Genomic DNA, 27,343 nt, shown 5'->3' with positions numbered 1-27,343 from the left:
ATCATCTATTGTCTGTAGTGATGTAATGATGGGTCAGTGTTATCTATATAGAAGTCATTGTACAGGGAGGGGGAGGGGATAAGCTGTGACACCATCTATTGTCAGTAGTGATGTAATGAGGGGTCAGTGTTATCTATAAAGAGGTCATTGTACAGTGAGGGGGAGGAGATAAGCTGTGACATCATCTATTGTCAGTAGTGATGTAATGAGGGGTCAGTGTTATCTATAAAGAGGTCATTGTACAGTGAGGGGGAGGAGATAAGCTGTGACATCATCTATTGTCAGTAGTGATGTAATGATGGGTCAGTGTTATCTATATAGAGGTCATTGAACAGGGAGGGGGAGGAGATAAGCTGTGACATCATCTATTGTCAGTAGTGATGTAATGATGGGTCAGTGTTATCTATATAGAGGTCATTGTACAGGAAGAGGAGGAGATAAGCTGTGACGTCATCTATTGTCAGTAGTGATGTAATGATGGGTCAGTGTTATCTATATAGAGGTCATTGTACAGGGAGGGGGAGGAGATAAGCTGTGACATCATCTATTGTCAGTAGTGATGTAATGATGGGTCAGTGTTATCTATATAGAGGTCATTGTACAGGAAGAGGAGGAGATAAGCTGTGACGTCATCTATTGTCAGTAGTGATGTAATGATGGGTCAGTGTTATCTATATAGAGATCATTGTACAGGGAGGGGGAGGAGATAAGCTGTGACACCATCTATTGTCAGTAGTGATGTAATGATGGGTCAGTGTTATCTATATAGAGGTCATTGTACAGGGAGGGGGAGGAGATAAGCTGTGACATCATCTATTGTCAGTAGTGATGTAATGATGGGTCAGTGTTATCTATATAGAGGTCATTGTACAGGGAGGGGGAGGAGATAAGCTGTGACATCATCTATTGTCAGTAGTGATGTAATGATGGGTCAGTGTTATCTATATAGAGGTCATTGTACAGGAAGAGGAGGAGATAAGCTGTGACGTCATCTATTGTCAGTAGTGATGTAATGATGGGTCAGTGTTATCTATATAGAGGTCATTGTACAGGGAGGGGGGAGGAGATAAGCTGTGACATCATCTATTGTCAGTAGTGATGTAATGATTGGTCAGTGTTATCTATATAGAGGACATTGTACAGGAGGAGGAGGGGATAAGCTGTGACGTCATCTATTGTCAGTAGTGATGTAATGATGGGTCAGTGTTATCTATATAGAGGTCATTGTACAGGGAGGGGGAGGAGATAAGCTGTGACATCATCTATTATCAGTAGTGATGTAATGATGGGTCAGTGTTATCTATATAGAGATCATTGTACAGGGAGGGGGAGGAGATAAGCTGTGACGTCATCTATTGTCAGTAGTGATGTAATGATGGGTCAGTGTTATCTATATAGAGGTCATTGTACAGGGAGGGGGGAGGAGATAAGCTGTGACATCATCTATTGTCAGTAGTGATGTAATGATGGGTCAGTGATATCTATATAGAGGTCATTGTACAGGGAGGGGCAGGAGATAAGCTGTGACATCATCTATTGTCAGCAGTGATGTAATGATGGGTCAGTGTTATCTATATAGAGGTCATTGTACAGGGAGGGGGAGGAGATAAGCTGTGACATCATCTATTGTCTGTAGTGATGTAATGATGGGTCAGTGTTATCTATATAGAAGTCATTGTACAGGGAGGGGGAGGGGATAAGCTGTGACACCATCTATTGTCAGTAGTGATGTAATGATGGGTCAGTGTTATCTATATAGAGGTCATTGTACAGGGAGGGGGAGGAGATAAGCTGTGACATCATCTATTGTCAGTAGTGATGTAATGATGGGTCAGTGTTATCTATATAGAGGTCATTGTACAGGGAGGGGGAGGAGATAAGCTGTGACATCATCTATTGTCAGTAGTGATGTAATGATGGGTCAGTGTTATCTATATAGAGGTCATTGTACAGGGAGGGGAGGAGATAAGCTGTGACATCATCTATTGTCAGTAGTGATGTAATGATGGGTCAGTGTTATCTATATAGAGGTCATTGTACAGGAAGAGGAGGAGATAAGCTGTGACATCATCTATTGTCAGTAGTGATGTAATGATGGGTCAGTGTTATCTATATAAAGGTCATTGTACAGGGAGGGGGAGGAGATAAGCTGTGACATCATCTATTGTCAGTAGTGATGTAATGATTGGTCAGTGTTATCTATATAGAGGACATTGTACAGGAGGAGGAGGGGATAAGCTGTGACGTCATCTATTGTCAGTAGTGATTTAATGATGGGTCAGTGTTATCTATACAGAGGTCATTGTACAGGAAGAGGAGGAGATAAGCTGTGACGTCATCTATTGTCAGTAGTGATGTAATGATGGGTCAGTGTTATCTATATAGAGGTCATTGTACAGGGAGGGGGGAGGAGATAAGCTGTGACATCATCTATTGTCAGTAGTGATGTAATGATTGGTCAGTGTTATCTATATAGAGGTCATTGTACAGGGAGGGAGAGGAGATAAGCTGTGACATCATCTATTGTCAGTAGTGATGTAATGATGGGTCAGTGTTATCTATATAGAGGACATTGTACAGGAGGAGGAGGGGATAAGCTGTGACGTCATCTATTGTCAGTAGTGATGTAATGATGGGTCAGTGTTATCTATACAGAGGTCATTGTACAGGGAGGGAGAGGAGATAAGCTGTGACATCATCTATTGTCAGTAGTGATGTAATGATGGGTCAGTGTTATCTATACAGAGGTCATTGTACAGGGAGGGGGAGGAGATAAACTGTGACATCATCTATTGTCATTAGTGATGTAATGATGGGTCAGTGTTATCTATATAGAGGTCATTGTACAGGAGGGGCAGGAGATAAGCTGTGACATCATCTATTGTCAGTAGTGATGTAATGATGGGTCAGTGTTATCTATATAGAGGTCATTGTACAGGAGGGGAGGAGATAAGCTGTGACATCATCTATAGTCAGTAGTGATGTAATGATGGGTCAGTGTTATCTATATAGAGGACATTGTACAGGGAGGGGGAGGAGATAAGCTGTGACATCATCTATTGTCAGTAGTGATGTAATGATGGGTCAGTGTTATCTATATAGAGGTCATTGTACAGGAAGGTAGGGGAGATAAGCTGTGACATCATCTATTGTCAGTAGTGATGTAATGATGGGTCAGTGTTATCTATATAGAGGTCATTGTACAGGGCGGTGGGGGGGATAAGCTGTGACATCATCTATAGTCAGTAGTGATGTAATGATGGGTCAGTGTTATCTATATAGAGGTCATTGTACAGGGAGGGGGAGGGGATAAGCTGTGACATCATCTATTGTCAGTAGTGATGTAATGATGGGTCAGTGTTATCTATATAGAGGTCATTGTACAGGGAGGGGAGGAGATAAGCTGTGACATCATCTATTGTCAGTAGTGATGTAATGATGGGTCAGTGTTATCTATATAGAGGACATTGTACAGGAGGAGGAGGGGATAAGCTGTGACGTCATCTATTGTCAGTAGTGATGTAATGATGGGTCAGTGTTATCTATACAGAGGTCATTGTACAGGGAGGGGGAGGAGATAAGCTGTGACATCATCTATTATCAGTAGTGATGTAATGATGGGTCAGTGTTATCTATATAGAGGTCATTGTACAGGGAGGGGGGAGGAGATAAGCTGTGACATCATCTATTGTCAGTAGTGATGTAATGATAGGTCAGTGTTATCTATATAGAGGTCATTGTACAGGGAGGGGGGAGGAGATAAGCTGTGACATCATCTATTGTCAGTAGTGATGTAATGATGGGTCAGTGTTATCTATATAGAGGTCATTGTACAGGGAGGGGGGAGGAGATAAGCTGTGACATCATCTATTGTCAGTAGTGATGTAATGATGGGTCAGTGTTATCTATATAGAGGTCATTGTACAGGGAGGAGGAGGAGATAAGCTGTGACATCATCTATTGTCAGTAGTGATGTAATGATGGGTCAGTGTTATCTATATAGAGGTCATTGTACAGGGAGGGGGAGGAGATAAACTGTGACATCATCTATTGTCAGTAGTGATGTAATGATGGGTCAGTGTTATCTATATAGAGGTCATTGTACAGGAGGGGAGGAGATAAGCTGTGACATCATCTATAGTCAGTAGTGATGTAATGATGGGTCAGTGTTATCTATATAGAGGACATTGTACAGGGAGGGGGAGGAGATAAGCTGTGACATCATCTATTGTCAGTAGTGATGTAATGATGGGTCAGTGTTATCTATATAGAGGTCATTGTACAGGGAGGGGGAGGGGATAAGCTGTGACATCATCTATTGTCAGTAGTGATGTAATGATGGGTCAGTGTTATCTATATAGAGGTCATTGTACAGGGCGGTGGGGGGGATAAGCTGTGACATCATCTATTGTCAGTAGTGATGTAATGATGGGTCAGTGTTATCTATATAGAGGTCATTGTACAGGGCGGTGGGGGGAATAAGCTGTGACATCATCTATTGTCAGTAGTGATGTAATGATGGGTCAGTGTTATCTATATAGAGGTCATTGTACAGGAGGGGAGGAGATAAGCTGTGACATCATCTATTGTCAGTAGTGATGTAATGATGGGTCAGTGTTATCTATATAGAGGACATTGTACAGGGAGGGGGAGGAGATAAGCTGTGACATCATCTATTGTCAGTAGTGATGTAATGATGGGTCAGTGTTATCTATATAGAGGTCATTGTACAGGGCGGTGGGGGGGATAAGCTGTGACATCATCTATTGTCAGTAGTGATGTAATGATGGGTCAGTGTTATCTATATAGAGGTCATTGTACAGGGAGGGGGAGGAGATAAGCTGTGACATCATCTATTGTCAGTAGTGATGTAATGATGGGTCAGTGTTATCTATATAGAGGTCATTGTACAGGGAGGGGCAGGAGATAAGCTGTGACATCATCTATTGTCAGTAGTGATGTAATGATGGGTCAGTGTTATCTATATAGAGGTCATTGTACAGGGAGGGGGAGGGGATAAGCTGTGACATCATCTATTGTCAGTAGTGATGTAATGATGGGTCAGTGTTATCTATATAGAGGTCATTTTACAGGGAGGGGGAGGAGATAAGCTGTGACATCATCTATTGTCAGTAGTGATGTAATGATGGGTCAGTGTTATCTATATAGAGGTCATTGTACAGGGAGGGGGAGGAGATAAGCTGTGACATCATCTATTGTCAGTAGTGATGTAATGATGGGTCAGTGTTATCTATATAGAGGATATTGTACAGGGAGGGGGAGGAGATAAGCTGTGACATCATCTATTGTCAGTAGTGATGTAATGATGGGTCAGTGTTATCTATATAGAGGTCATTGTACAGAGAGGGGGAGGAGATAAGCTGTGACATCATCTATTGTCAGTAGTGATGTAATGATGGGTCAGTGTTATCTATATAGAGGTCATTGTACAGGGAGGGGGAGGAGATAAGCTGTGACATCATCTATTGTCAGTAGTGATGTAATGATTGGTCAGTGTTATCTATATAGAGGTCATTGTACAGGGAGGGGGAGGAGATAAGCCGTGACATCACCTATTGTCAGTAGTGATGTAATGATGGGTCAGTGTTATCTATATAGAGGTCATTGTACAGGGAGGGGGAGGAGATAAGCTGTGACATCATCTATTGTCAGTAGTGATGTAATGATGGGTCAGTGTTATCTATATAGAGGTCATTGTGCAGGGAGGAGGAGGAGATAATCTGTGACATCATCTATTGTCAGTAGTGATGTAATGATGGGTCAGTGTTATCTATATAGAGGACATTGTACAGGGAGGAGGAGGAGATAAGCTGTGACATCATCTATTGTCAGTAGTGATGTAATGATGGGTCAGTGTTATCTATATAGAGGTCATTGTACAGGGAGGGGGAGGGGATAAGCTGTGACATCATCTATTCTCAGTAGTGATGTAATGATGGGTCAGTGTTATCTATATAGAGGCCATTGTACAGGGCGGTGGGGGGAATAAGCTGTGACATCATCTATTGTACACAGAAGATCTATAGGACATAGGAGACATCTTGATACTGTGATGCTGTGACTCTTATATGTCCTTAGAATATGAGGGTCTTTACCTGAACATCCTATTTGCAGAGGATCCCCTGTAGGCGATATTATTGAAGAAGACCTCCAGCTCCTGATCATTATCAAAGTCTGCGGCGATCACTGTGCGGATAGGGGACGGCATGGAGAACTTCTGAGTCGCAATATCCTGTAATAAGATAGAAGAGAGATAGAAGGTTTACAATTATCTCTTATTACACGGGAGACCTCCGGGTAATCTCCAGGATCTCCACATTAACATGAGAAACACAAGACGTAAGAGCGGAGGACATCAGTCCCGGATACTACGGGTCATCTGTAATCCCTCACCTCCAAGAGACGGAAAAACGCTGCGTGTTCATTCAATTAAATTACATATGAATTTAGTGGAAAGTGTTTTGCCTTAAACTTCAATTCGATATTGAATTTTGCTGCTTGTCATAATAATGGCATATGCTACAATCTGCTCCTCCTGCTCTATAACATGCTGCCTGCAGATAGGACACTATGTACAATCTGCTCAGCTCCTCCTGCTCTATAACATGCTGCCTGCAGATAGGACACTATGTACAATCCGCTCAGCTCCTCCTGTTCTATAACATGCTGCCTGCAGATAGGACACTATGTACAATGTGCTCAGCTCCTCCTGCTCTATAACATGCTGCCTGCAGATAGGACTCTATGTATAATCTGCTCAGCCCCTCCTGCTCTATAACATGCTGCCTGCAGATAGGGCACTATGTACAATCTGCTCAGCTCCTCCTGCTCTATAACATGCTGCCTGCAGATAGGACACTATGTACAATCTGCTCAGCTCCTCCTGCTCTATAACCTGCTGCCTGCAGAAAGGACACTATGTACAATCTCCTCCGCTCCTCCTGCTCTATAACATGCTGCCTGCAGAAAGGACACTATGTGCAATCTGCTCAGCTCCTCCTGCTCTATAACATGCAGCCTGCAGATAGGAAGCTACGTACAATCTGCTCAGCTCCTCCTGCTCTATAACATGCTGCCTGCAGAAAGGACACTATATATAATCTGCTCAGCTCCTCCTGCTCTATAACATGCTGCCTGCAGATAGGGCACTATGTACAATCTGCTCAGCTCCTCCTGCTCTATAACATGCTTCCTGCAGATAGGGCACTATGTACAATCTGCTCAGCTCCTCCTGCTCTATAACATGCTACCTGCAGATAGGACACTATGTACAATCTGCTCAGCTCCTCCTGCTCTATAACCTGCTGCCTGCAGAAAGGACACTATGTACAATCTCCTCCGCTCCTCCTGCTCTATAACATGCTGCCTGCAGATAGGACACTATGTGCAATCTGCTCAGCTCCTCCTGCTCTATAACATGCAGCCTGCAGATAGGAAGCTACGTACAATCTGCTCAGCTCCTCCTGCTCTATAACATGCTGCCTGCAGAAAGGACACTATATATAATCTGCTCAGCTCCTCCTGCTCTATAACATGCTGCCTGCAGATAGGACACTATGTACAATCTGCTCTGCTCCTCCTGCTCTATAACATGGTGCCTGCAGATAGGACACTATGTACAATGTGCTCAGCTCCTCCTGCTCTATAACATGCTGCCTGTAGATAGGACACTATGTACAATCTGCTCTGCTCCTCCTGCTCTATAACATGCTGCCTGCAGATAGGACGCTATGTACAATCTGCTCAGCTCCTCCTGCTCTATAACATGCTGCCTGCAGATAGGACACTATGTACAATCTGCTCAGCTCCTCCTGCTCTATAACATGCTGCCTGCAGATAGGACACTATGTACAATCTGCTCAGTTTCCTTTCCTATACGGTTACCTTAGTTTCCTTACACTATCCCTCAGCAATCCTACAGATAAAGTTCTCGTACTGTGTGATTCTCTGCTTGATGTCTTGATGTATGTTCTGGAGTGTCTCATCTAGACTGACCTCCATACAGCGCTCTCCGTGACCTCAGCCTTGGAACAACTTCACCTGTGGAGATCGATGCCGCAAATCACTTACTACTTTGATCTTATTCCTACAAGTCAGATTTATGATCACATGTGCCATGTCACCTATAATAGTTTTTCTTGGTTTTTCCCGGAGGTCACATACAAAGTCCATCCCCTAATAACCTCCAGGTTACACGGAGCTTCCAAATGAAGGACGCCCAACCAAAACTTTGTGTCATCTCTGCTCATGACTGGATTTTCGGAGCTCAATGTTATGTCAGAACATGGGCCCACCGGAGGAAGGATTCTCTGTCACTCTAGTTGGCCGGAAGTCCCTACCATTTTTGTGGTAACATATTTGGGCTAAATATCTGAAACAAATCCGATTCCCGACAACTGGCCCCGTGTTGGTGAAATCCCAACCGCTGTGTCGGCTGATCGAATTTACTACCAACAATTAATCCATCTTATTAAAGGTAGAACAACTGCTGCCAGGATATATTGTCCATCGTTCATTATCTGGCCCAACATTGGGAGATGTTAAGGAGACCCCAGCACCGCACTGGTCCTCCGCATGATGACTTGAGCTTAGCCTTTAGTGCCAAAGATCAAAAATCCACCGCAACACCAGACCGAGAGCCAGAGAAGGGTCAGTAAATAATCTCTGTTTTGGTCGCCCCCTTTACGGAGTCTTTTACCCCCTCTTTTTCCAGTGGTTTTTCCATAAGACAATGATGGCAAACCTTTTAGAGATCAAGTGCCCAAAAGGGACCCAAAACCGACTTTTCCCAAGGTGGCAACACGACCAATTAAGTAGGAACTTATCTTTTTGCTCCCGGCTCTGCCACACCTTGTCCTGAGGACCCCAATACCATAGAAAGAAGGTTAGATCCCTCGAACAGGAAGAATCTTGGAGCCTCCATGGCAGGCATGGATGAGCCACTTTAAAATGGTCGGCAATACCTGGACTGCCTGGGACTTCAGGAATGTGCCGTAAGTCCTGTCTGGCAAACCTTGTGCCTGGGAGACGGACCGCGTGCCCACAGAGAGGTCTCAAGTGCCACCACTGCCACACGTGCCAATGGTCTACCACCACTGCCGGGTGGCACAAGGGATAGGGACTAGGTCTATGATGGTGTCCAGAGTCCTGGTTATAAGATTCTTATGGGACACGGTGCCTCTAAGCGTCCTATGAATTTTTCAGAAAAATCTAGCCCTATATTAAAAAAAAAAAAAAAAAAAAAAAATCGATGACTACAATAATATAAATAATGATCCAGATGTTCCCGCCGGCACATTTCCTTGTCATCATCCACCTGAAGAAGACGGATCTCACACCTGCGTACGGTACATCTCCAGAAATAAAGCTCTGATTTGCAATGTAATTTGGAAGGAGCAGATTCATAACAATTGAAAAAGCCATTTTTTTGTATTTTTTTGTATTTTCTTTGCCGTAGGATGATTACATTCTTTGAGAAGACGTCGTTTATACCCCCCCCCCCCCCCATACACCCGTCCCTCACCCTCACTGCAGATACAGCGGGACGGCGTGGCACATTCTGATGACATTTGGCTGGCGTGAGATTGCCGAGGCCCCGGCTACACCGCTATTAGGATTTCAATTATTTTTTGGAACTCGGAAAGTGGCAGCACATAAGCTCGATACGTAATGTGCAGTGAATTATGTGCTCGAAATGTCCCTGAAGTGGATTCTTACATTGTTATTCCTAATATCGTGGGAACCAAAATAACAATAGAATTCAGGGAATTTTTCCCGCACCACAAATATCTTACCCTGCCCCACAGCGAGGACGACTAATAAGGGGCAAAATGGTATCACAAGACATATTTGTGGCAATTTCATCACATGGACATTTTATGGTCCCCCCCTTCAAAGTCTGAAGGATGAAGGGAGAAGTATTGATGGATCGTAACTAGAGATGAGCGAGTATACTCGTCCGAGCTTGATGCTCGTTCGAGTATTAAGGTACTCGAAACGGCTCGTTGCTCGGACGAGTATTTCCCCTGCTCGAGATCGAGCATTTAATTAAACAAACACAGTGAAGAACAATGAAGAATAGAATAAAAACAGTGAACACAGTGACCACAGGATCATTTAAGTGAAAAACACAGTAAAGAACACAGTGAAGAATAGATTACAGATGTTCGGCACATCTGCTTACTTGTCGGAAGATACGCGCGGAACGGCAGCAGGGAGACATCGGGCACCAGGGAGACATCAAGCAGCGGGGAGACATCAAGCAGCGGGGAGACATCTGGCGCAGCAGAGACACATCGGGCGCAGCAGAGACACATCGGGCGCAGCAGAGACACATCGGGCGCAGCAGGGAGACATCGCACGCAGCAGGGAGACATCGCACGCAGCAGGGAGACATCGCGCGCAGCAGGGAGACATCGGGCACCGGCACGGAGACATCGGGGAGACTTCAGTGGAAGAAGAGGAGCGGATCCCGGGACAGCGTATCTCCCGACAAGTAAGCAGATGTGCCGAACATCTGCAATCTATTTTTCACTGTGTTTTTCACTTAAATGATCTTGTGGTCACTGTTTTTATTCTATTCTTCACTGTTCTTCACATCTGCTAACTTGTCGGGAGATAATATACGCGCGGAACAGTGAAGAATAGATTGCAGATGTTTGCATACATCGGATCACTTATCAGAAGACATTCTTTTTCAATTAAATAACACATTTTATTCCCGAACCATGGTCCCTTTGAAAAATGCTCGAGTCTCCCATTGACTTCAATGGGGCTCGTTATTCGAGACGAGCACTCGAGCATCGGGAAAAGTTCGTCTCGAATAACGAGCACCCGAGCATTTTAGTGCTCGCTCATCTCTAATCGTAACAGATCCTCCATCATTGAAAGAAAAGATTGAATTAATATTCCACTAAACTAAACATAACAAAAATCACACACACTACGCACATACACAATAATAGCAAACCACTCAAAGTAATCACATAATACACACACACACAAAGTAAACACATAACACACACATAGAAATTACACACACACTACACACATAAAACACACACACTGACCTTACACACTGCAAACATATCCATCACACTAATCCAATAATCACACACTGGGGCACTTTACTTACCCGGGCCAGTCATGATCTTGTGGTGTGTTGTCCGACGAGGATTCGGTTCTGCCGGGATTCACTAAGGTCGTGCGCCCGATATCCAGCAGGTGTCGCTGCTGCGCCGAGGTCCGCTGGAAGTTCACCTTCTTGATAGCCATGGGGCTAATGACTGCCTGCAGGTTCAGGCGTGAAAATTTTGCAAGGTTTTTAGCAGGTGCAGCATGGCCCCTTTAAGAAAAGTTTGTTTATCCCCCGGGTACATGGGCTACGTGACTGGGGGTGGGCTACAGGTGTGGGTGGTATCTAGGGGTGGGCAAAAGTGATAAAGCAGGCTGCAAGCCTGAGCTCACCCTCTTTCCTGCGGATCTTCCCACCCTCCCTCCCCTACTTGTAATCATATCCAATGTCACAGCTGGCGGTTTTTATATCGGGTATGTGACCTACCTGCCCTCTAGAAGGCGGCTCACGGGTGCCCGGGTTTATTTGTTATATGTTACAATGCTACTCTATGAGTAGGAGTTACTTGTTATAAGTTAAATAAAGCTGTGGCCGACTCTCTAGTCGTCATACCACAAAGTTTAAGGTTAAAACGTGTCTGAGGTCTTTTTTTGGCTGAGTAAAAGGGGACATTTGGGTGGGCCTATCTGGGTTTTGGGGAAAGGATATGCAGGCAGTCTTCGTCCCGGTGCATGTAAGTGCTGATCTTGCTACACATTCTTTTTTAAATTCTGCGGTTTTTGCGAATCCCTCGGGTTGTCCGACGGCCATGCCCACCCGATTTCCGTCACGTGAAAGCCAGGTAATGTGAAATAAACTTACATATAGTACTGAAACGATGCAGAATGCTGACAAAAGCCAGTTGCATAGCATAGGCTATTGGAACCTGTTAGCAGCTAAAAATAACATTTCTGATGACAGGTGCACCTTAACCCTGATGTTGGCCGTCTATCACTCTAACTGCTCCATCCACCGAATAGTCAGCCCTGCTGCTCCGTCTTTCTCTATTGACAGTGAATGTAGAGAGAATAATACATGGAGATTCATCTGCAAACTTCTAGATAAAGGCCCATACCCCCCCGCCTGACCTCCGACCTTTACGGATTTAATCCTTACTTATGGTTTGAAAGGAACAAACAGCCAAGATGTTGTACAAGACGAGCGTCGAGGAGGCCGTTATCAGAGGCAATCTGTCTCGGAGGAAGATTAGAAGACATTACAAGCGGAAAAGCAGGAGAAAAAGTCTCTGTGAGGCGACGCTATTCACCGGCTCCACTATTATCAGGCAACCGAACAAAGACCATTAGGCCCGTAACAAGTTGTGACTTCCCGCGCGCCGGAGCGGCGTTTCGCCTCCTACTTACTGATGACTTCTTCAAAGCCTTTGTAATTAACTGTTACCGCTCTACTTTGTAATTACCTATTCCCAGGGCGGTTAACAACCCATGTGAAGGTTAAACACAAAGTATCGGGGGGGGTCTACCGGCGAGGGCCATCATTTCACATCTCATCGGCTTTTCAATGTCTTTGAATTAAAAGATTCCGCTCGGCTCCGGCCTTACGGGTCTCAGGCGGCTTCAAAAGCCGAATATCAGAGGCAGCGCGTGTGATCGGGACAGAGCCCGGGACGGCGCTCCGCTCCACCAACATCTGAATACAACAACCAAATCAAGGGAAACATTGCGACAATCCGGTTGGGATGAAAGACGGAGATGATGTATGGAAAGGACTGTGATGTGGGGACAATGGTGGGATCTGAGAGTGGAGTCTGGTGCCTGGTATAAGGAAGACTATTAGCTACAGGGACTTACCGCACTCCTCCAAGAAAAAGGGTTTTTTGGTCTACTTTGCCAACATGTACAATGATGGAAAAAACTGGGGCTCATTTACTAAGGGTCCACGGACTGCATTACCGTTGGGTTTCCCGACTATTTCCGAATTGCGCCGCATTTAACAGGGGTTTTTGGCGCACGCAATCGGATTTTGGCGCAATCACACCGACTTTCATGCAACACAAATCTGAGGGAGGGCCATCGGACAACCTGACTGATTCGGACTGAGCGCGGGACTTAAAATTCACCTTCTTCTTCCCGATGTATGTGAGTGCCCGACTATGTACATTGCTTTGAAGGAAACTTCCATGAGGAATCTATTATCAGTAGATGTGATGGTGGATTCCTCCTGCTGCCTCTGCCCTAATCTGCAATGTAATAATCCTGGAACCTGGAATCCTGGACTTGTTACAAACTTTATTTTAGTAATACAGGCGGTCTGCTACTTAAGGACACCCGACTTAGAGACAACCTCTAGTTACAGACAGACCCCTGTGACCTCTGGTGACCTCTCTGGATGTTACTATAGTCCCGGGCTGCAATGATCAGCTGTAAGGTGTCTGTAATGAAGCTTTATTGATAATCCTTGGCCAAATTACAGCAAAAAGTTTTGAAACTCCAATTGTCACTGGGGCAAAAAAAATTTTTGTCTGGAGCTACAATTATAAAATAATTGTAGAACAACTTAAGAACAAACCTATGTATGTATGTAACCCGGGGACTGCCTGTATGTAAATTAACTGCAGAGACTCCAGGGGCGTGTACTAGCCTGGTCGGGCTCTGGGAGCTAAGGCTACTCCCCGCCCCAGTAGCCTCTGCAGTTAATATACCTGATAAAGTTTGTAACCAGTTGGGTTCCAGGATTATTACATCACAGATTAGGGCAGAGGCAGGAGGAGGAGTCCACCATCACATCTACTACTGATAGTATATTCCTCATGGGAGGTTTCCTTTCACTCTTGCTCTTTCCTGGGTGACATGATGTTTGATACATTTGGAACAGCTTTAAAAAGCCCTTCATGGCTAAAAATAGTAACACATCCAAATAGGACCTTAAAGGGGATTTCTAGCCATATCATATCCCTTTTACATTTCTTGTGGATATGTCATAAATACATGATAAATGGGGACTCGAGGACGAAATAGGGAAAGCACCATATTGGGGTCAGTAGTCATGAGTTTTAACCTTTGGTTTCAAAACCAATTAAGGATTTAAAAGGAGGTTGTCTGCTGTATAATATAGAAGACACCCACCCTACCATCAAAATCTACCATCAGAATTCATCATGATAAACCAGGGACATTATTCATAGATCCAGGTACCGTCAGTGTGAATCTTCTTATACTTGTTATCCATGGCCTCCTCCCTTCTAAAATCAACTTATTCTAATGAGCCAGAAGGGCTCTGTGGGGTGTTACCAGCGCCCCTCAGTACTGCAGCTCCATAGGCTGTCTACACTGTCTCCCCATCAGCACTTTCCCCTCCCTGTGCCTGAGGAAATCTCACACAGTGGGATGGGGGCAATTCTCCTGTACAGTGTAACAGCCTGTGAATCTGCAGCATGGAGTGACTCTGGTAACTGCCCTCAGAGCCCTTCTTGCTCATTAAAACATTTTTTATCAGTTCATTTTAGAAGGAAGGCGGCCATGGATAACAAATATATGAAGATTACCACAGTCACAGATTACCAAAGTGAACAACCCCTTTAATCTTTCCACTTCTGTAGATGAGGTGACAAAACTTTTCAGCCTTTTGCCAAGTTCTTCATATTAAATTTCTTTCTTCTTCTTACTATTCTATATTTAACTCTACTTAATAAAACCTAACAGCAGAACGAGCCGGCACCACCGCTACCGTGATTTTAACACATTTTCCATAATGTTCTACCACTCAGTTGGGAATCATCATTTGCGTAGAATTGAATTAATATGAAAGACTCAAGTCCCATAAAGCAGCTCACGGAAAGTTGGAATCAGAAGTTGGAAGAGAAGAACTATATAAATTCTGGTGGTTGCAGCAGCCCTGATGTGTCATGCGAAACATTGGTCCAGATTTACATGTATCAAAATGTAACAATTAGTGGGTAATGAACCTGTCAGGATTGGGGATGTGTGGACCCTCTGGACCACCGCGGGAGGTGGTACTGGCCAACACTTGGGACCGGAATCTAAGTGGCACCTGGTCTTCACCAGAGCCTGCCGCAAAGCGGGTTGGACTTGCTGCGGCAGGGTACCACCAGGTCGTTCCACAGGTGCGACTATCCCGCGGTGGCAGTTGAGGTACCTTAGCAGGAGACAATCTCGAGGTCAGGTCCAGGCACAAGGTCAGGGCAGGTGGCAGAGATGCAACGTCAATCCGGAGTCAGCAACGAGAGGTCCAGGCAGATGGGAACGGGAACACAGGCACACAGGAACACAGCAACACGGAGGAACACTGGTAAAACAGGAACATGGAGAGACTCTGGTAACACAGGAACATGGAGAGACTCTGGTAATTCAGGCAACACAGGACTCAGGGACAGGAACACACAGGAACGCTGGATACACAGGAACGCAGGAACACAGCAACATGGAGGAACACTGGTAAAACAGGAACATGGAGAGACTCTGGTAACACAGGAACATGGAGAGACTCTGGTAACACAGGAACATGGAGAGACTCTGGTAACACAGGAACATGGAGAGACTCTGGTAACACAGGAACATGGAGAGACTCTGGTAACACAGGAACATGGAGAGACTCTGGTAACACAGGAACATGGAGAGACTCTAGTAACACAGGAACATGGAGAGACTCTGGTAACACAGGAACATGGAGAGACTCTGGTAACACAGGAACATGGAGAGACTCTAGTAACACAGGAACATGGAGAGACTCTAGTAACACAGGAACATGGAGAGACTCTGGTAACACAGGAACATGGAGAGACTCTGGTAACACAGGAACATGGAGAGACTCTGGTAACACAGGAACATGGAGAGACTCTGGTAACACAGGAACATGGAGAGACTCTGGTAACACAGGAACATGGAGAGACTCTGGTAACACAGGAACATGGAGAGACTCTAGTAACACAGGAACATGGAGAGACTCTGGTAACACAGGAACATGGAGAGACTCTGGTAACACAGGAACATGGAGAGACTCTAGTAACACAGGAACATGGAGAGACTCTAGTAACACAGGAACATGGAGAGACTCTGGTAACACAGGAACATGGAGAGACTCTGGTAACACAGGAACATGGAGAGACTCTGGTAACACAGGAACATGGAGAGACTCTAGTAACACAGGAACATGGAGAGACTCTAGTAACACAGGAACATGGAGAGACTCTAGTAACACAGGAACATGGAGAGACTCTGGTAACACAGGAACATGGAGAGACTCTGGTAACACAGGAACATGGAGAGACTCTGGTAAAACAGGAACATGGAGAGACTCTGGTAACACAGGAACATGGAGAGACTCTGGTAACACAGGAACATGGAGAGACTCTGGTAACACAGGAACATGGAGAGACTCTGGTAACACAGGAACATGGAGAGACTCTGGTAACACAGGAACATGGAGAGACTCTGGTAACACAGGAACACGGCAACACAGGACTCAGGAACAGGGACACACAGGAACGCAGGAGACACAGGAACGCAGGATAATCGCTGGGGAGCTTTTTCTAAGGCTGTGAGTCACAAAGATCCTGCAGGGGACACAGGAAGGGGCTGAAATTGATGACAAGGGAGCTGCCTTACAAGGTAGCTAAAGGAGGCGTGGTTTTCCTTATCCCATCCTGGAAAACGTATTTGCATATTTTCCAAGAATCACCTTTGTTAGTTAGTCAATAAAATGTATCATCATCGGAGGACTCTCATCTTCCATCTTTTCATGTCCTCTGGCTTTGAACAACCAAAAGACTTTCCTCTGTAACAGGCAGACCCCTAATTGTTTCCACATCATCCACTTCAAATCAAACACCTTAAGTTTCATATCAAAGACGTGACGGGAGATCAAAACGTTGTGACCAAAATGAATGACACTGAATCGCTTCCGACACTTCCGACACCTAAAAAGTTCCTTCTCTTTCAAACAACAAAGAAGTAATATCCGACACTAAACTGCATTAAAACTTCTCTAATTCAATCCGGTAGGAAGGTACAGAAAGTGCATGTAGTAGGTGAGACCCACGCGTTTCCAACTCTGCTCCACACAGTTAGGGGTTCTTAATCGCGGTCCTTTCTGTGCAGGATTTGCTCTAGATTTATTCCATCGCGTGCCCCCCCTCTTAGTAACGGAATGTAATGTTAGCATGGAGATAACTGTAAGTGGGCGGAATGCGGCCATGACAGGATGGGCTGGGAGGGCAGGAAAAGGCGGGTTTTTAGAGTTGGGGGTGGAACTGTAGGTGAGGTGATAGGTGGGCTAGTTTTGGGGGGTGGAGACTTAGAGGGTTTATAAGGGGTGCCAGGAAGGGCACGCCATCTTTTGGCTGGAGAAAATTGTAGGGAGAGGTGGGGCCGGTCCGTTTTGCCTGTAATTTAACGGCGTTTTGCGTTTTTGTGGCGGTTTTGTTGGGGCCAGGACTGTGATGGCGGATTTGGAGGCCTTTTTGGCCCAGATGCGGGCTCAGGCGGAGGCTAGGGGGGCCGAATGGATGAGAGAGCAGGTGGCCAATTTTACTTCGGGCGAGGACGGCGGGGCCCGGCGGTCGGCCAGGTCGTCCAGAGCTTGGCCCCCTGAAAGGTTGAGCCCTTCTGGATCACCGGCGAGGGCCGTGAGGAGCGACAATTTGAACTCACCTGGAGGTTCGGGAGAGGCCGTGGTCCGTGGTTCCGGTAGGAAGAGGAGCCGGAGGATGTCGGTGGCGTCCTCGGAGGATGATATGGGGGCCGGAGTGCGGAGCTCGAGGTCCTCTGGAGGTGCGAGGCGGAAGATGGCGGCGACACGCGGTGGATCCAAGATGGCGGGCGGTCCTGCAGGAGGGCGGAGCGGTGGTGGCCGGAAGTCCGGAACCGGAAGTAGGGGGTCGACGGGAGCCGAGAGGAGGAGCCAGCACGGAAGGGACGCTCACCAGGATTCCAGGAGAGCGGTGAGTGTTCGCCGTCCGCCAGGCAGAGCGGCGGCGGCTAGCAGCAGCGGGGGAGCGGGGGCTGGGGAGGATGACGCCCCCAGCAGCCCAGGCAGCGTTGTAAGTGAGGGGGAGGAGGCCGCGGTCGGGGCGCTGGATGTGGCAGCGGGCGCGGCGGTAGCGGGTGGGGGGGGTCGGGTCCCCCCTTCACCCAGGTCTAGTGGAGGGGCGCGTCGGCAGCATGGCGCGGCGGATGGCGGCGTGAATCCTCCATCCAGGAGTAGTGGAGGCGGCACCTGGGCCGGTGGGGCTGGCGATAGGCCTGCTGAGGGGAGGCAGCACTTTATGGGGCCTCCTGACGGCAGCATGGTCGGGGGGTTGGCGCAAGGAGCGCAGTGGTTAGGTGATGGTGGTTGTGTCCGTGGTGTTTCTTCTGTCTTTTTTCCTTACCAGATGCAGAGTGGCGCTGAGGCGGCTATGCTGGACACAGTGCGTCGCGCGCTAGGACTGGCCACGACTGGAGGGGGTCCCGTGGTGTCGCCGTCAGCAGGACCAGCGGTTGCGGCGCCGTCCATGGCGCCAGGAGTGATCTCATCAGGAGGAGCAGGGCCATCGGGCCAGGGGGTCGTGGCAGGTCCAGGCGGAGCTGGGCAGACGCCAGGAGGCAGCGGCGTCACAATTACAGGTGCGATCACAGCTACACAAGCACATCTACCTACAAACACACATAACACTCCAGTGGGATTAGCCATTAATACACCTGATGCAGGGGCTGTTGCTAGAGTGGGGCCTCTTCAGGAGTTTATGCAGGGGATGCAGCAGTTAATGTCAGTTTTTGAGAGGGCTATGGGGTCACAGCATGGGGGGCCAATATCGGCATTGGGCGCTGGGGCGGCAGGGTCATCTAATACAGGGGTGACCGAGACGTCTAACGCGCTAGTGGCGGTGACGCCCGTTGTGACGGGGGTAGTTAGCGCGGGGGCAGGTGAGAATTCGGTGGGGTCGGTTAGAGCTGAGTCAGTGGCGGAACAGGGGTCAGAGAGTGCTGTGGTGGCAGTGAGTGGGGATAAGGTCCCGGCTGTTAAGTCAGCTGAGGCGTCCAAACTGTTGCCGGTGTCGGACGCGGCATTGGGTAACCTGTACATTTGTTTTGACGGGCCCCTTGGGGGTCATCTAAAACAAGAAGTGAAGGATAAAATATGGAAAAGGGAGAATCTGGATATTTTTACGTTGTTGCCTTTGGAGCGTTTTAGTGTCGAGCGTTGGGAGAAGGGGAAGGAGCATCGTAAGGAGGAGGATGAGGAGAGACGCCGTTATAGGCTGATTCCTCGTAATTTTGGGAATTGGCTGCATGCTTTTTCCATTTTGGGCAGTGTAATTGGGGAAAAACAGCCCGAATGGTGCTCGGGGTTGTTTTGTCATCAGGAAACTATATGGGAAGCGTACAAGACATATGGGGGGATAGCGTGGCTTAGATATGACGAACAGTTTCGTCAGAGAATGGCCGTGAGACCTTCCCTGGAATGGGGGCATAGGGACATTGGGCTGTGGATGAGGTTGATGACGGCACCAAAGCCGGCGCCGAAGAGTTCATCCTTTGGTGGGGTGGCGGTGGCTGGTTCATCCTTTCAGCCGGGGCCCGACGGAGCCAGAACAGGGCCCCCGTCGGGCGGTGGTAAGAAGGGAGTCTGTTGGAGGTATAACGAGGGCAACTGTACGTGGGGATCCTCCTGTACATTCAGGCACGAATGCTCTGGTTGCGGGGGCGTCAACCACCCCTTGTCTCGTTGCTTCAGGAGAAAAGGGCAAGGACAGCGGTCGGGTGATGGTGCTCAAAAAGGGGGTGACTCCGGTGAAGCTCGGCGTAATGATGCCGTGGCTCGGGAGACATCCAAATAAGGAGAAGGCTTGTTTGTTGATTCAGGGATTTCAAGAGGGGTTTCGGATCCCTTTTAAGGAGGGGGAGCCGGGTTGTTTTGCAAGGAACTTAAAATCTGCGGATGAATCCCCGGAGGTAGTTAGGGAGAAGTTGCGGAAGGAGGTCAAGTTGGGTCGTATGTTGGGACCCTTTGTTAATCCTCCGGTGGGAAATTTGCGGGTTTCACCATTGGGGGTAGTTCCTAAAAAGGAGGAAGGGAAGTTCCGCCTGATTCATCATTTGTCTTACCCGCGGGGGGGTTCGGTGAATGATGCGATAGATCCAGCTATGAGTTCGGTTTGCTATACTTCATTTGATGAGGCTGTGAGCCTGGTGAGGACAGCTGGGAGTGGGGCTTTGATGGCAAAAGCGGACATTGAGGCTGCTTTTCGTCTGTTACCGGTGCATCCTGAATCGATGCATTTGTTGGGGTGTTATTTTGAAGGGGGTTACTACGTGGATGGCTGCCTGCCGATGGGTTGTTCTATTTCTTGTGCCTATTTTGAGGCGTTTAGTACGTTTCTGGAATGGGTGGTTAGGGAGTTGTCAGGTGGGGCTGGGGTCATTCACTATTTAGACGATTTTCTATGTGTAGGCCCAGCAGAGAGTTATAGGTGCCAGGTTTTGTTGTCCACGTTGTCCGAAACATTCGAGAGTTTTGGGGTGCCATTGGCGGTTGATAAGACGGAAGGCCCAACCACGAAGCTGTCTTTCTTGGGCATAGAATTGGATTCGGTTGCCATGGAGTGTCGTTTGCCAGAGAAAAAGTTGGGGGAGTTGCGCTCTTGCGTTGGCGAGGCGCTAGTGAAGTCAAAGTTGACATTGCGGCAGGTGCAGTCATTGCTGGGGAGATTAAACTTTGCTTGTCGGATTATGCCCATGGGGCGGGTTTTCTGTCGGAGGTTGGCACAGGCGACGGCTGGGGTTAAGCGGCCGGAGCACTTTGTTAGGCTAAGAAAGGAGCACAGAGCGGATTTGCGAGTTTGGGACGATTTTTTGGTCACTTACAATGGGAGGACATTGTGGCTGGCGGAGCCTGTTTCGAACACGGAGCTTCATTTGTTTACGGATGCTGCAGGCGCTATAGGTTATGGGGCGTTCTTTCAAGGGGAATGGAGTGTAGGGTCTTGGCCCGAGTGGTGGCAGGAGCAGAAGCTGACGGCTAACTTGTGCCTGCTGGAGTTATTTCCGATTGTGGTGTCTTTGGAATTGTGGGGTAACCAGTTAGCGAACAGAAGCGTGGTTTTCCATTGTGACAATATGTCAGTGGTTAATGTGATTAATAAACAGACGTCGAGCTCTCCCCCAGTTATCGTGTTGTTGCGGCATCTGGTGTTGCTGTGCCTGCGTTTGAATGTGTATTTTCGGTCAGTACATGTTCCAGGAGTAGATAATGAGGTGGCGGATGCTCTGTCTCAATTGCAGCTGGTCAGGTTCCGGGAGTTGGTGCCGGGGGCGGCATTACGGCCGGTGCGGTGTCCGGAGCATTTGTGGGAGATGCTGCGTTGAATTTATTCCCTTGGGTTCAGTTGTCTTTGGCCCCTTCGACATGGGACTCTTACAAGAAGGTATGGCGTGATTGGTTCCTATTGCTGGATGAGTGGTGTGCAGTCGGGGAGGTGCCTAGTAGAGAATCTGTCCTGTTTTGTCTGTTGATACGCTATTTTGAAAGGGGGGCTTCGGTGGCGGTGGTTCAGAGAGCATTAGCGGCTTTAGCCTTTTTGTTTAAGTTGATAGGTGGAGAGGATCCGACTCAGGGTTTTTTAGTAAAGCAAGCGGTGAAGGGTTACAAGAAGGGCCGTTATAGGGAGGACTGTAGGAGACCTGTATCTTTTGATCTGTTGAGGGACCTGGTAGGAAAGGTTCGGGAGGTATGTGTGTCGGATTACGAGGGTTGTTTGTTTACCTTGGCTTACTCGTGGGCATTTTTTGGGGCGTTTAGGATTAGTGAATTGGTGAGTGGCAGCTGCTTGCGCAGCGGGGGTATTCAGATGCGGCACGTGCAGTGTGTGGATGGTGAGGTTAGAATTGTGTTGACAAATACTAAAACGGATAGATCGGGTCGGGGTTTTTTGGTGCGTTTACGGAAGGTGCCGGGGTTCGTGGGTTGTCCGGTGGAGTGCCTCGAGTCCTTTTTGTCGGTTCGGTCAGCAACAGGGGAGGCGTTATTGGTTCACCAGAATGGGAAGGCCTTGACCAGATTTCAGTTTGTGGCAGTCTTCAGGAAGTGTTTGACTTTGTTGGGGTTGAATGCGAAGGAATATTGTTCACACTCTTTTCGCATTGGAGCTGCAACTGAGGCAGCTAGGTGGGGTCTGTCGGAGGAGGATATCAAGAAAATTGGGCGGTGGGAGTCTAGGAGGTTTCGTTCGTATGTTCGGCTTCATAGATTGGAAAATTGAAAGGTGAAGTGGGGTGAGTTGTTGGCTGTTACGATTGTTTATTTCTTGATAGGTATTAGAAGGTGTGTCATCTGGATTTTCGGACACTCCTTTATTCATTGGGCGGAAAAGAGGGCTCAGCTTCGTTTGGGTGGTAGGTTTCTTGGGCTCGATGGAAATTTGGTAAGTGTGCGTTGGCTTGGCTATAGGGGGCTTCAGTGGGAAGCGGTGCATGCAAAGTTGCGAATGGCAATTGAAAGATAGGGTGCTCCGGATGTTTTGTTGATCCATGCTGGGGGCAACGACATCGGGAGTTTTCCTATGCGTCAATTGATTAAGGCGATGAAGAGAGATGTGTTGTGGATTATGAGTGAGTATCCGGATGTTTTGTTAATTTGGTCTGAGATGGTGAGAAGAGAGCGTTGGAGGAACGCAGTTTCAGTGGCGGCACTGAATCGGTCTCGGGTGAAGATCAATAAGTGTTTTGGTAAATTCATCCGTTTGAATGGTGGTTTGGTTGTGAGTAGAGATGAGCGAACATGCTCGTCCGAGCTTGATGCTCGGTCGAGCATTAGGGTACTCGAAACTGCTCGTTACTCGGACGAATACTTCGCCCGCTCGAGAAAATGGCAGCTCCCGCCGTTTTGCTTTTTGGCGGCCAGAAACAGAGCCAATCACAAGCCAGGAGACTCTGCACTCCACCCAGCATGACGTGGTACCCTTACACGTCGATAGCAGTGGTTGGCTGGCCAGATCAGGTGACCCTGGGATAGACTAGCCGCTGGCCGCGCTGCTCGGATCATTCTGTCTCTGGATGCCGCTAGGGAGAGAGCTGCTGCTGGTCAGGGAAAGCGTTAGGGTGTTCTATTAGCTTACTGTTAGGCAGGAGTGATTCTCCAAGAACCCAACAGCCCTTCTTAGGGCTACAATAACGTTCTACTTTTTTTATTTTAATTTGCATCTATTACCATTTTGTGAGGAATTAGCAGGGGGACTTGCTACCGTTGTGTTTAGCTCTTAGTGGCACACATATCCATAGCAAAGACCGAAGTGGGAAAATTCAGTAGGGGTTGGATTTCTATTAGGCACTAACTCAGTGTCATCTCATCTGGCATAGTAGTGTGCTTCCTTTGATACTTGGCTAGAAAATAGCCATAGGAGAATACAAACAGCTTCTTGAAGCCTACAGTAGCGTTCTATATATTTGATTCCTGGTTGATCTGCTGGTGGCTGTAGTTTCTGCAGTGCATGTACTAGCCAATTCTGAGCAATTTGTAGTGAGACTTGCGACCGCTGTGTTCTGCGCTTAGTGGCGCACATATCCATAGCAAAGGCCGAAGTGGGATAATTCAGTAGGGGTTGGATTTCTATTAGGCAATAACTCAGTGTCATCTCATCTGGCATAGTAGTGTGCTTCCTTTGATACTTGGCTAGAAAATAGCCATAGGAGAATACAAATAGCTTCTTGAAGCCTACAGTAGCGTTCTATATATTTGATTTCTGGTTGATCTGCTGGTGGCTGTAGTTTCTGCAGTGCATGTACTTGCCAATTCTGAGCAATTTGTAGTGAGACTTGCGACCGCTGTGTTCTGCGCTTAGTGGCGCACATATCCATAGCAAAGGCCGAAGTGGCAAAATTCAGTAGGGGTTGGATTTCTATTAGGCACTAACTCAGTGTCATCTCATCTGGCATAGTAGTGTGCTTCCTTTGATACTTGGCTAGAAAATAGCCATAGCAATAGGATAGGATTGTTTGGTTTTAAAAACTCAAAAAAAAAACAAAAAACACACAAAAAAAAAAACACAAAAAAACACAAAAAAAACCAAAAAGAAGTAAAAAAAAAAAAAAAGTTATAACTCTCATTTTAAAAATGTTTAACCCGAGGGCTAGGGGTAGAGGACGAGGGCGGGGACGTGGGCGTCCAACTACTGCAGGGGTCAGAGGCCGTGGTCCTGGGCGGGGTGAGACACCACCTGCTGATGAGGGAGCAGGGGAACGCCGCAGAGCTACACTCCCTAGGTTCATGTCTGAAGTTACTGGGACTCGTGGTAGAGCACTGTTGAGGCCAGAACAGTGCGAACAGGTGATGTCGTGGATTGCTGACAATGCTTCGAGCAATTTGTCCACCACCAGTCAGTCTTCCACGCAGTCCACCCATGTCACCGAAATCCCCACTCCTCCAGCTCCTGCACCTCAGCCTCCTCCCCCCCAGTCTGCCCCCTCCCAGGAAAATTTGCCATTTGAACCGGCATACTCTGAGGAACTGTTTTCTGGACCCTTCCCACAGTCACAAACCACTTGTCCGGTTGCTGCTGAGCAATTTTCCGATGCCCAGGTTTTCCACCAGTCACAGTCTGTGGGTGATGATGACCTTCTTGACGTAGTGGAAGTGTGTAAAGAGGTGTCCGACGATGAGGAGACACGGTTGTCAGACAGTGGGGAAGTTGTTGTCAGGGCAGGAAGTCCGAGGGGGGAGCAGACTGAGGGATCGGAGGATGATGAGGTGACAGACCCAAGCTGGGTTGAGAGGCCGGGTGAACACAGTGCTTCTGAGACAGAGGAGAGTCCTCGACCAGAACAGGTTGGAAGAGGCAGTGGTGGGGCCAGACGGAGAGGCAGGGCCAGAGCTGGTGCATCAGCGCCACTGTCAACTAGTGAAGCTCCCGTGGTGAGGGCTCTTGCGGCGAGGGCTAGATCTTCAGAAGTGTGGAGGTTCTTTAAGGAAACACCGGATGACCGACGGACTGTGGTGTGCAACATTTGCCAAACCAGGCTCAGCAGGGGTTCCACCACTACTAGCTTAACTACCACCAGTATGCGCAGGCATATGAATGCTAAGCACCCCACTCAGTGGCAACAAGCCCGTTCACCTCCGGCCGTGCACACCACTGCTCCTTCCCCTGTGTCAGCTGCTAGTCAGCCCCCTGCCCAGGACCCTGCCACAAAAACCCCATCGTCGCCTCCACGATCCTCCACAGCATCCACCAGCGTTCAGCTCTCCATACCCCAGACGCTGGAGCGGAAACGCAAATATAGTGCAACCCACCCGCACGCCCAAGCCCTTAATGTGCACATCTCCAGATTGCTTAGCCTGGAGATGCTGCCCTATAGGCTAGTAGAGACCGAGGCCTTTCGCAACCTCATGGCGGCGGCCGCCCCTCGGTATTCGGTCCCCAGCCGCCACTACTTTTCCCGATGTGCCGTCCCAGCCCTGCACCAGCACGTGTCAGACAACATCATCCGTGCCCTGACCAACGCCGTTTCTGACAAGGTCCACCTGACCACGGACACGTGGACGAGTGCTGCCGGGCAGGGCCACTATATATCGCTGACGGCACATTGGGTTAACTTGGTGGAGGCTGGGACCGAGTCTGACCCTGGGGCTGCTCATATACTGCCGACGCCGAGGATTGCGGGGCCTACCTCGGTCCAGGTGTTTCAGGCCTACTATGCCTCCTCCTCCTCCCACCCCTCCTCCACCTCCTCCTCCGAACTACCATCCGTGGGCACGGCGCCATCAGTCGGTAGCTCTAGGCACAGCAGCAGTGCCGTCGCTAAGCGACAGCAGGCGGTGCTCAAACTGCTGAGCCTAGGCGACAAAAGGCACACCGCCCAAGAGCTATTACAGGGCATCACGGCGCAGACTGATCTGTGGCTGGCACCGCTGAACCTCAAGCCGGGAATGGTTGTGTGTGACAACGGCCGTAACCTGGTGGCGGCTCTGCAACTCGGCAGACTGACACATGTGCCATGCCTGGCCCATGTGTTAAATCTGATAGTGCAGCGTTTCCTCAAGACATACCCCAATCTGTCTGATTTGCTCACGAAGGTGCGCCGCATCTGTGCGCATTTCAGGAAGTCCAGCCCAGATGCTGCCACTCTCAGGGCAGCGCAGCGCCGCCTCCAACTGCCCGCTCACCGACTGTTGTGCGACGTGCCCACGAGGTGGAATTCAACACTGACCATGTTATCCAGAGTTTACCAGCAGCGCAGAGCGATTGTAGACTGCCAGATGTCAACTTCCACCAGAACTGGTAGTCAGGTCAGTCAGCTTCCTCAAGTCTACAATGAGGAGTGGACGTGGATGTCTGATATCTGTCAGGTGCTGAGTAACTTTGAGGAGTCAACACAGATGGTCAGTGGCGATGCCGCCATCATCAGCCTCACCATCCCGCTGCTTGGCCTGTTGAAAAACTCTCTGGTCAGCATGAAGTCGGAAGCTTTGCGCTCGTCACAAGAGACGGGGGAAGAATATTCCCTTGTTGATAGCCAAAGCACCCTGAGGTCTGTTTCTCAGCGCATATCGGAGGAGGTGGAGGTGGAGGAGGATGAGGAGGAAGAGGAGGAGAATGTTGGCGAGACACAAGAGGGGACCATTGTTGAGTCCTTCACTGTTCAGCGTGTATGGGCAGAAGAAGAGGAGTTGGAGGAGTTGGAGGAGGAGGAAATGGACAGTCAGGCCAGTGAGGGGAGTGAATTCTTACGCGTTGGTACTCTGGCGCATATGGCAGATTTCATGCTAGGCTGCCTATCCCGTGACCCTCGCGTTCAAAGAATTTATTCCAGCACCGATTACTGGGTGTTCACTCTCCTGGACCCACGGTACAAGCAAAATCTTTCCACTCTCATCCCTGCAGAGGAAAGGAGTGTGAGAATGCATGAATACCAGCAGGCCCTGGTGCACAAGCTGAAACAGTATTTCCCTTCTGACAGCGCTAGCGGCAGAGTGCGTAGTTCTGCGGGACAAGTAGCGAGGGAGAGTAGGCGAGCAGGCAGCTTGTCCAGCACTGGCAAGGGTACGCTTTACAAGGCTTTTGCCAGCTTTATGTCACCCCAGCAAGACACTGTCACCTGTCCCCAGTCTCGGCAGAGTAGGGCTGATCTTTACAGAAAGATGGTGAGGGAGTACGTAGCTGACCATACCATCGTCCTAAATGATCACACAGCTCCCTACAACTACTGGGTTTCAAAGCTGGACATGTGGCACGAACTGGCGCTGTACGCCTTGGAG

At 48.2% G+C, this 27,343-nt stretch overlaps 1 protein-coding gene across 4 annotated transcripts in view; it reads right to left on the bottom strand.

Annotated features, from left to right (window-relative positions):
* CRTAC1 (cartilage acidic protein 1) overlaps positions 1 to 27,343 on the bottom strand; it is a 503,192-nt gene that overhangs the window by 96,285 nt on the left and 379,564 nt on the right. For all 4 annotated transcript variants that reach the window (XM_072129951.1, XM_072129950.1, XM_072129948.1 and 1 more), the window contains exon 8: positions 6,117 to 6,253. In XM_072129951.1, coding sequence (XP_071986052.1) covers positions 6,117 to 6,253 — 137 coding nt within the window. The remainder of the gene's footprint in view (positions 1 to 6,116; positions 6,254 to 27,343) is intronic.

This window comes from Engystomops pustulosus, chromosome 11 (assembly GCF_040894005.1).
Source record: "Engystomops pustulosus chromosome 11, aEngPut4.maternal, whole genome shotgun sequence".
Lineage (NCBI taxonomy): Eukaryota > Metazoa > Chordata > Amphibia > Anura > Leptodactylidae > Engystomops > Engystomops pustulosus.
Note: the sequence above shows the minus strand (reverse complement) of the source record. Positions and strands in the feature narration are given on the sequence as shown.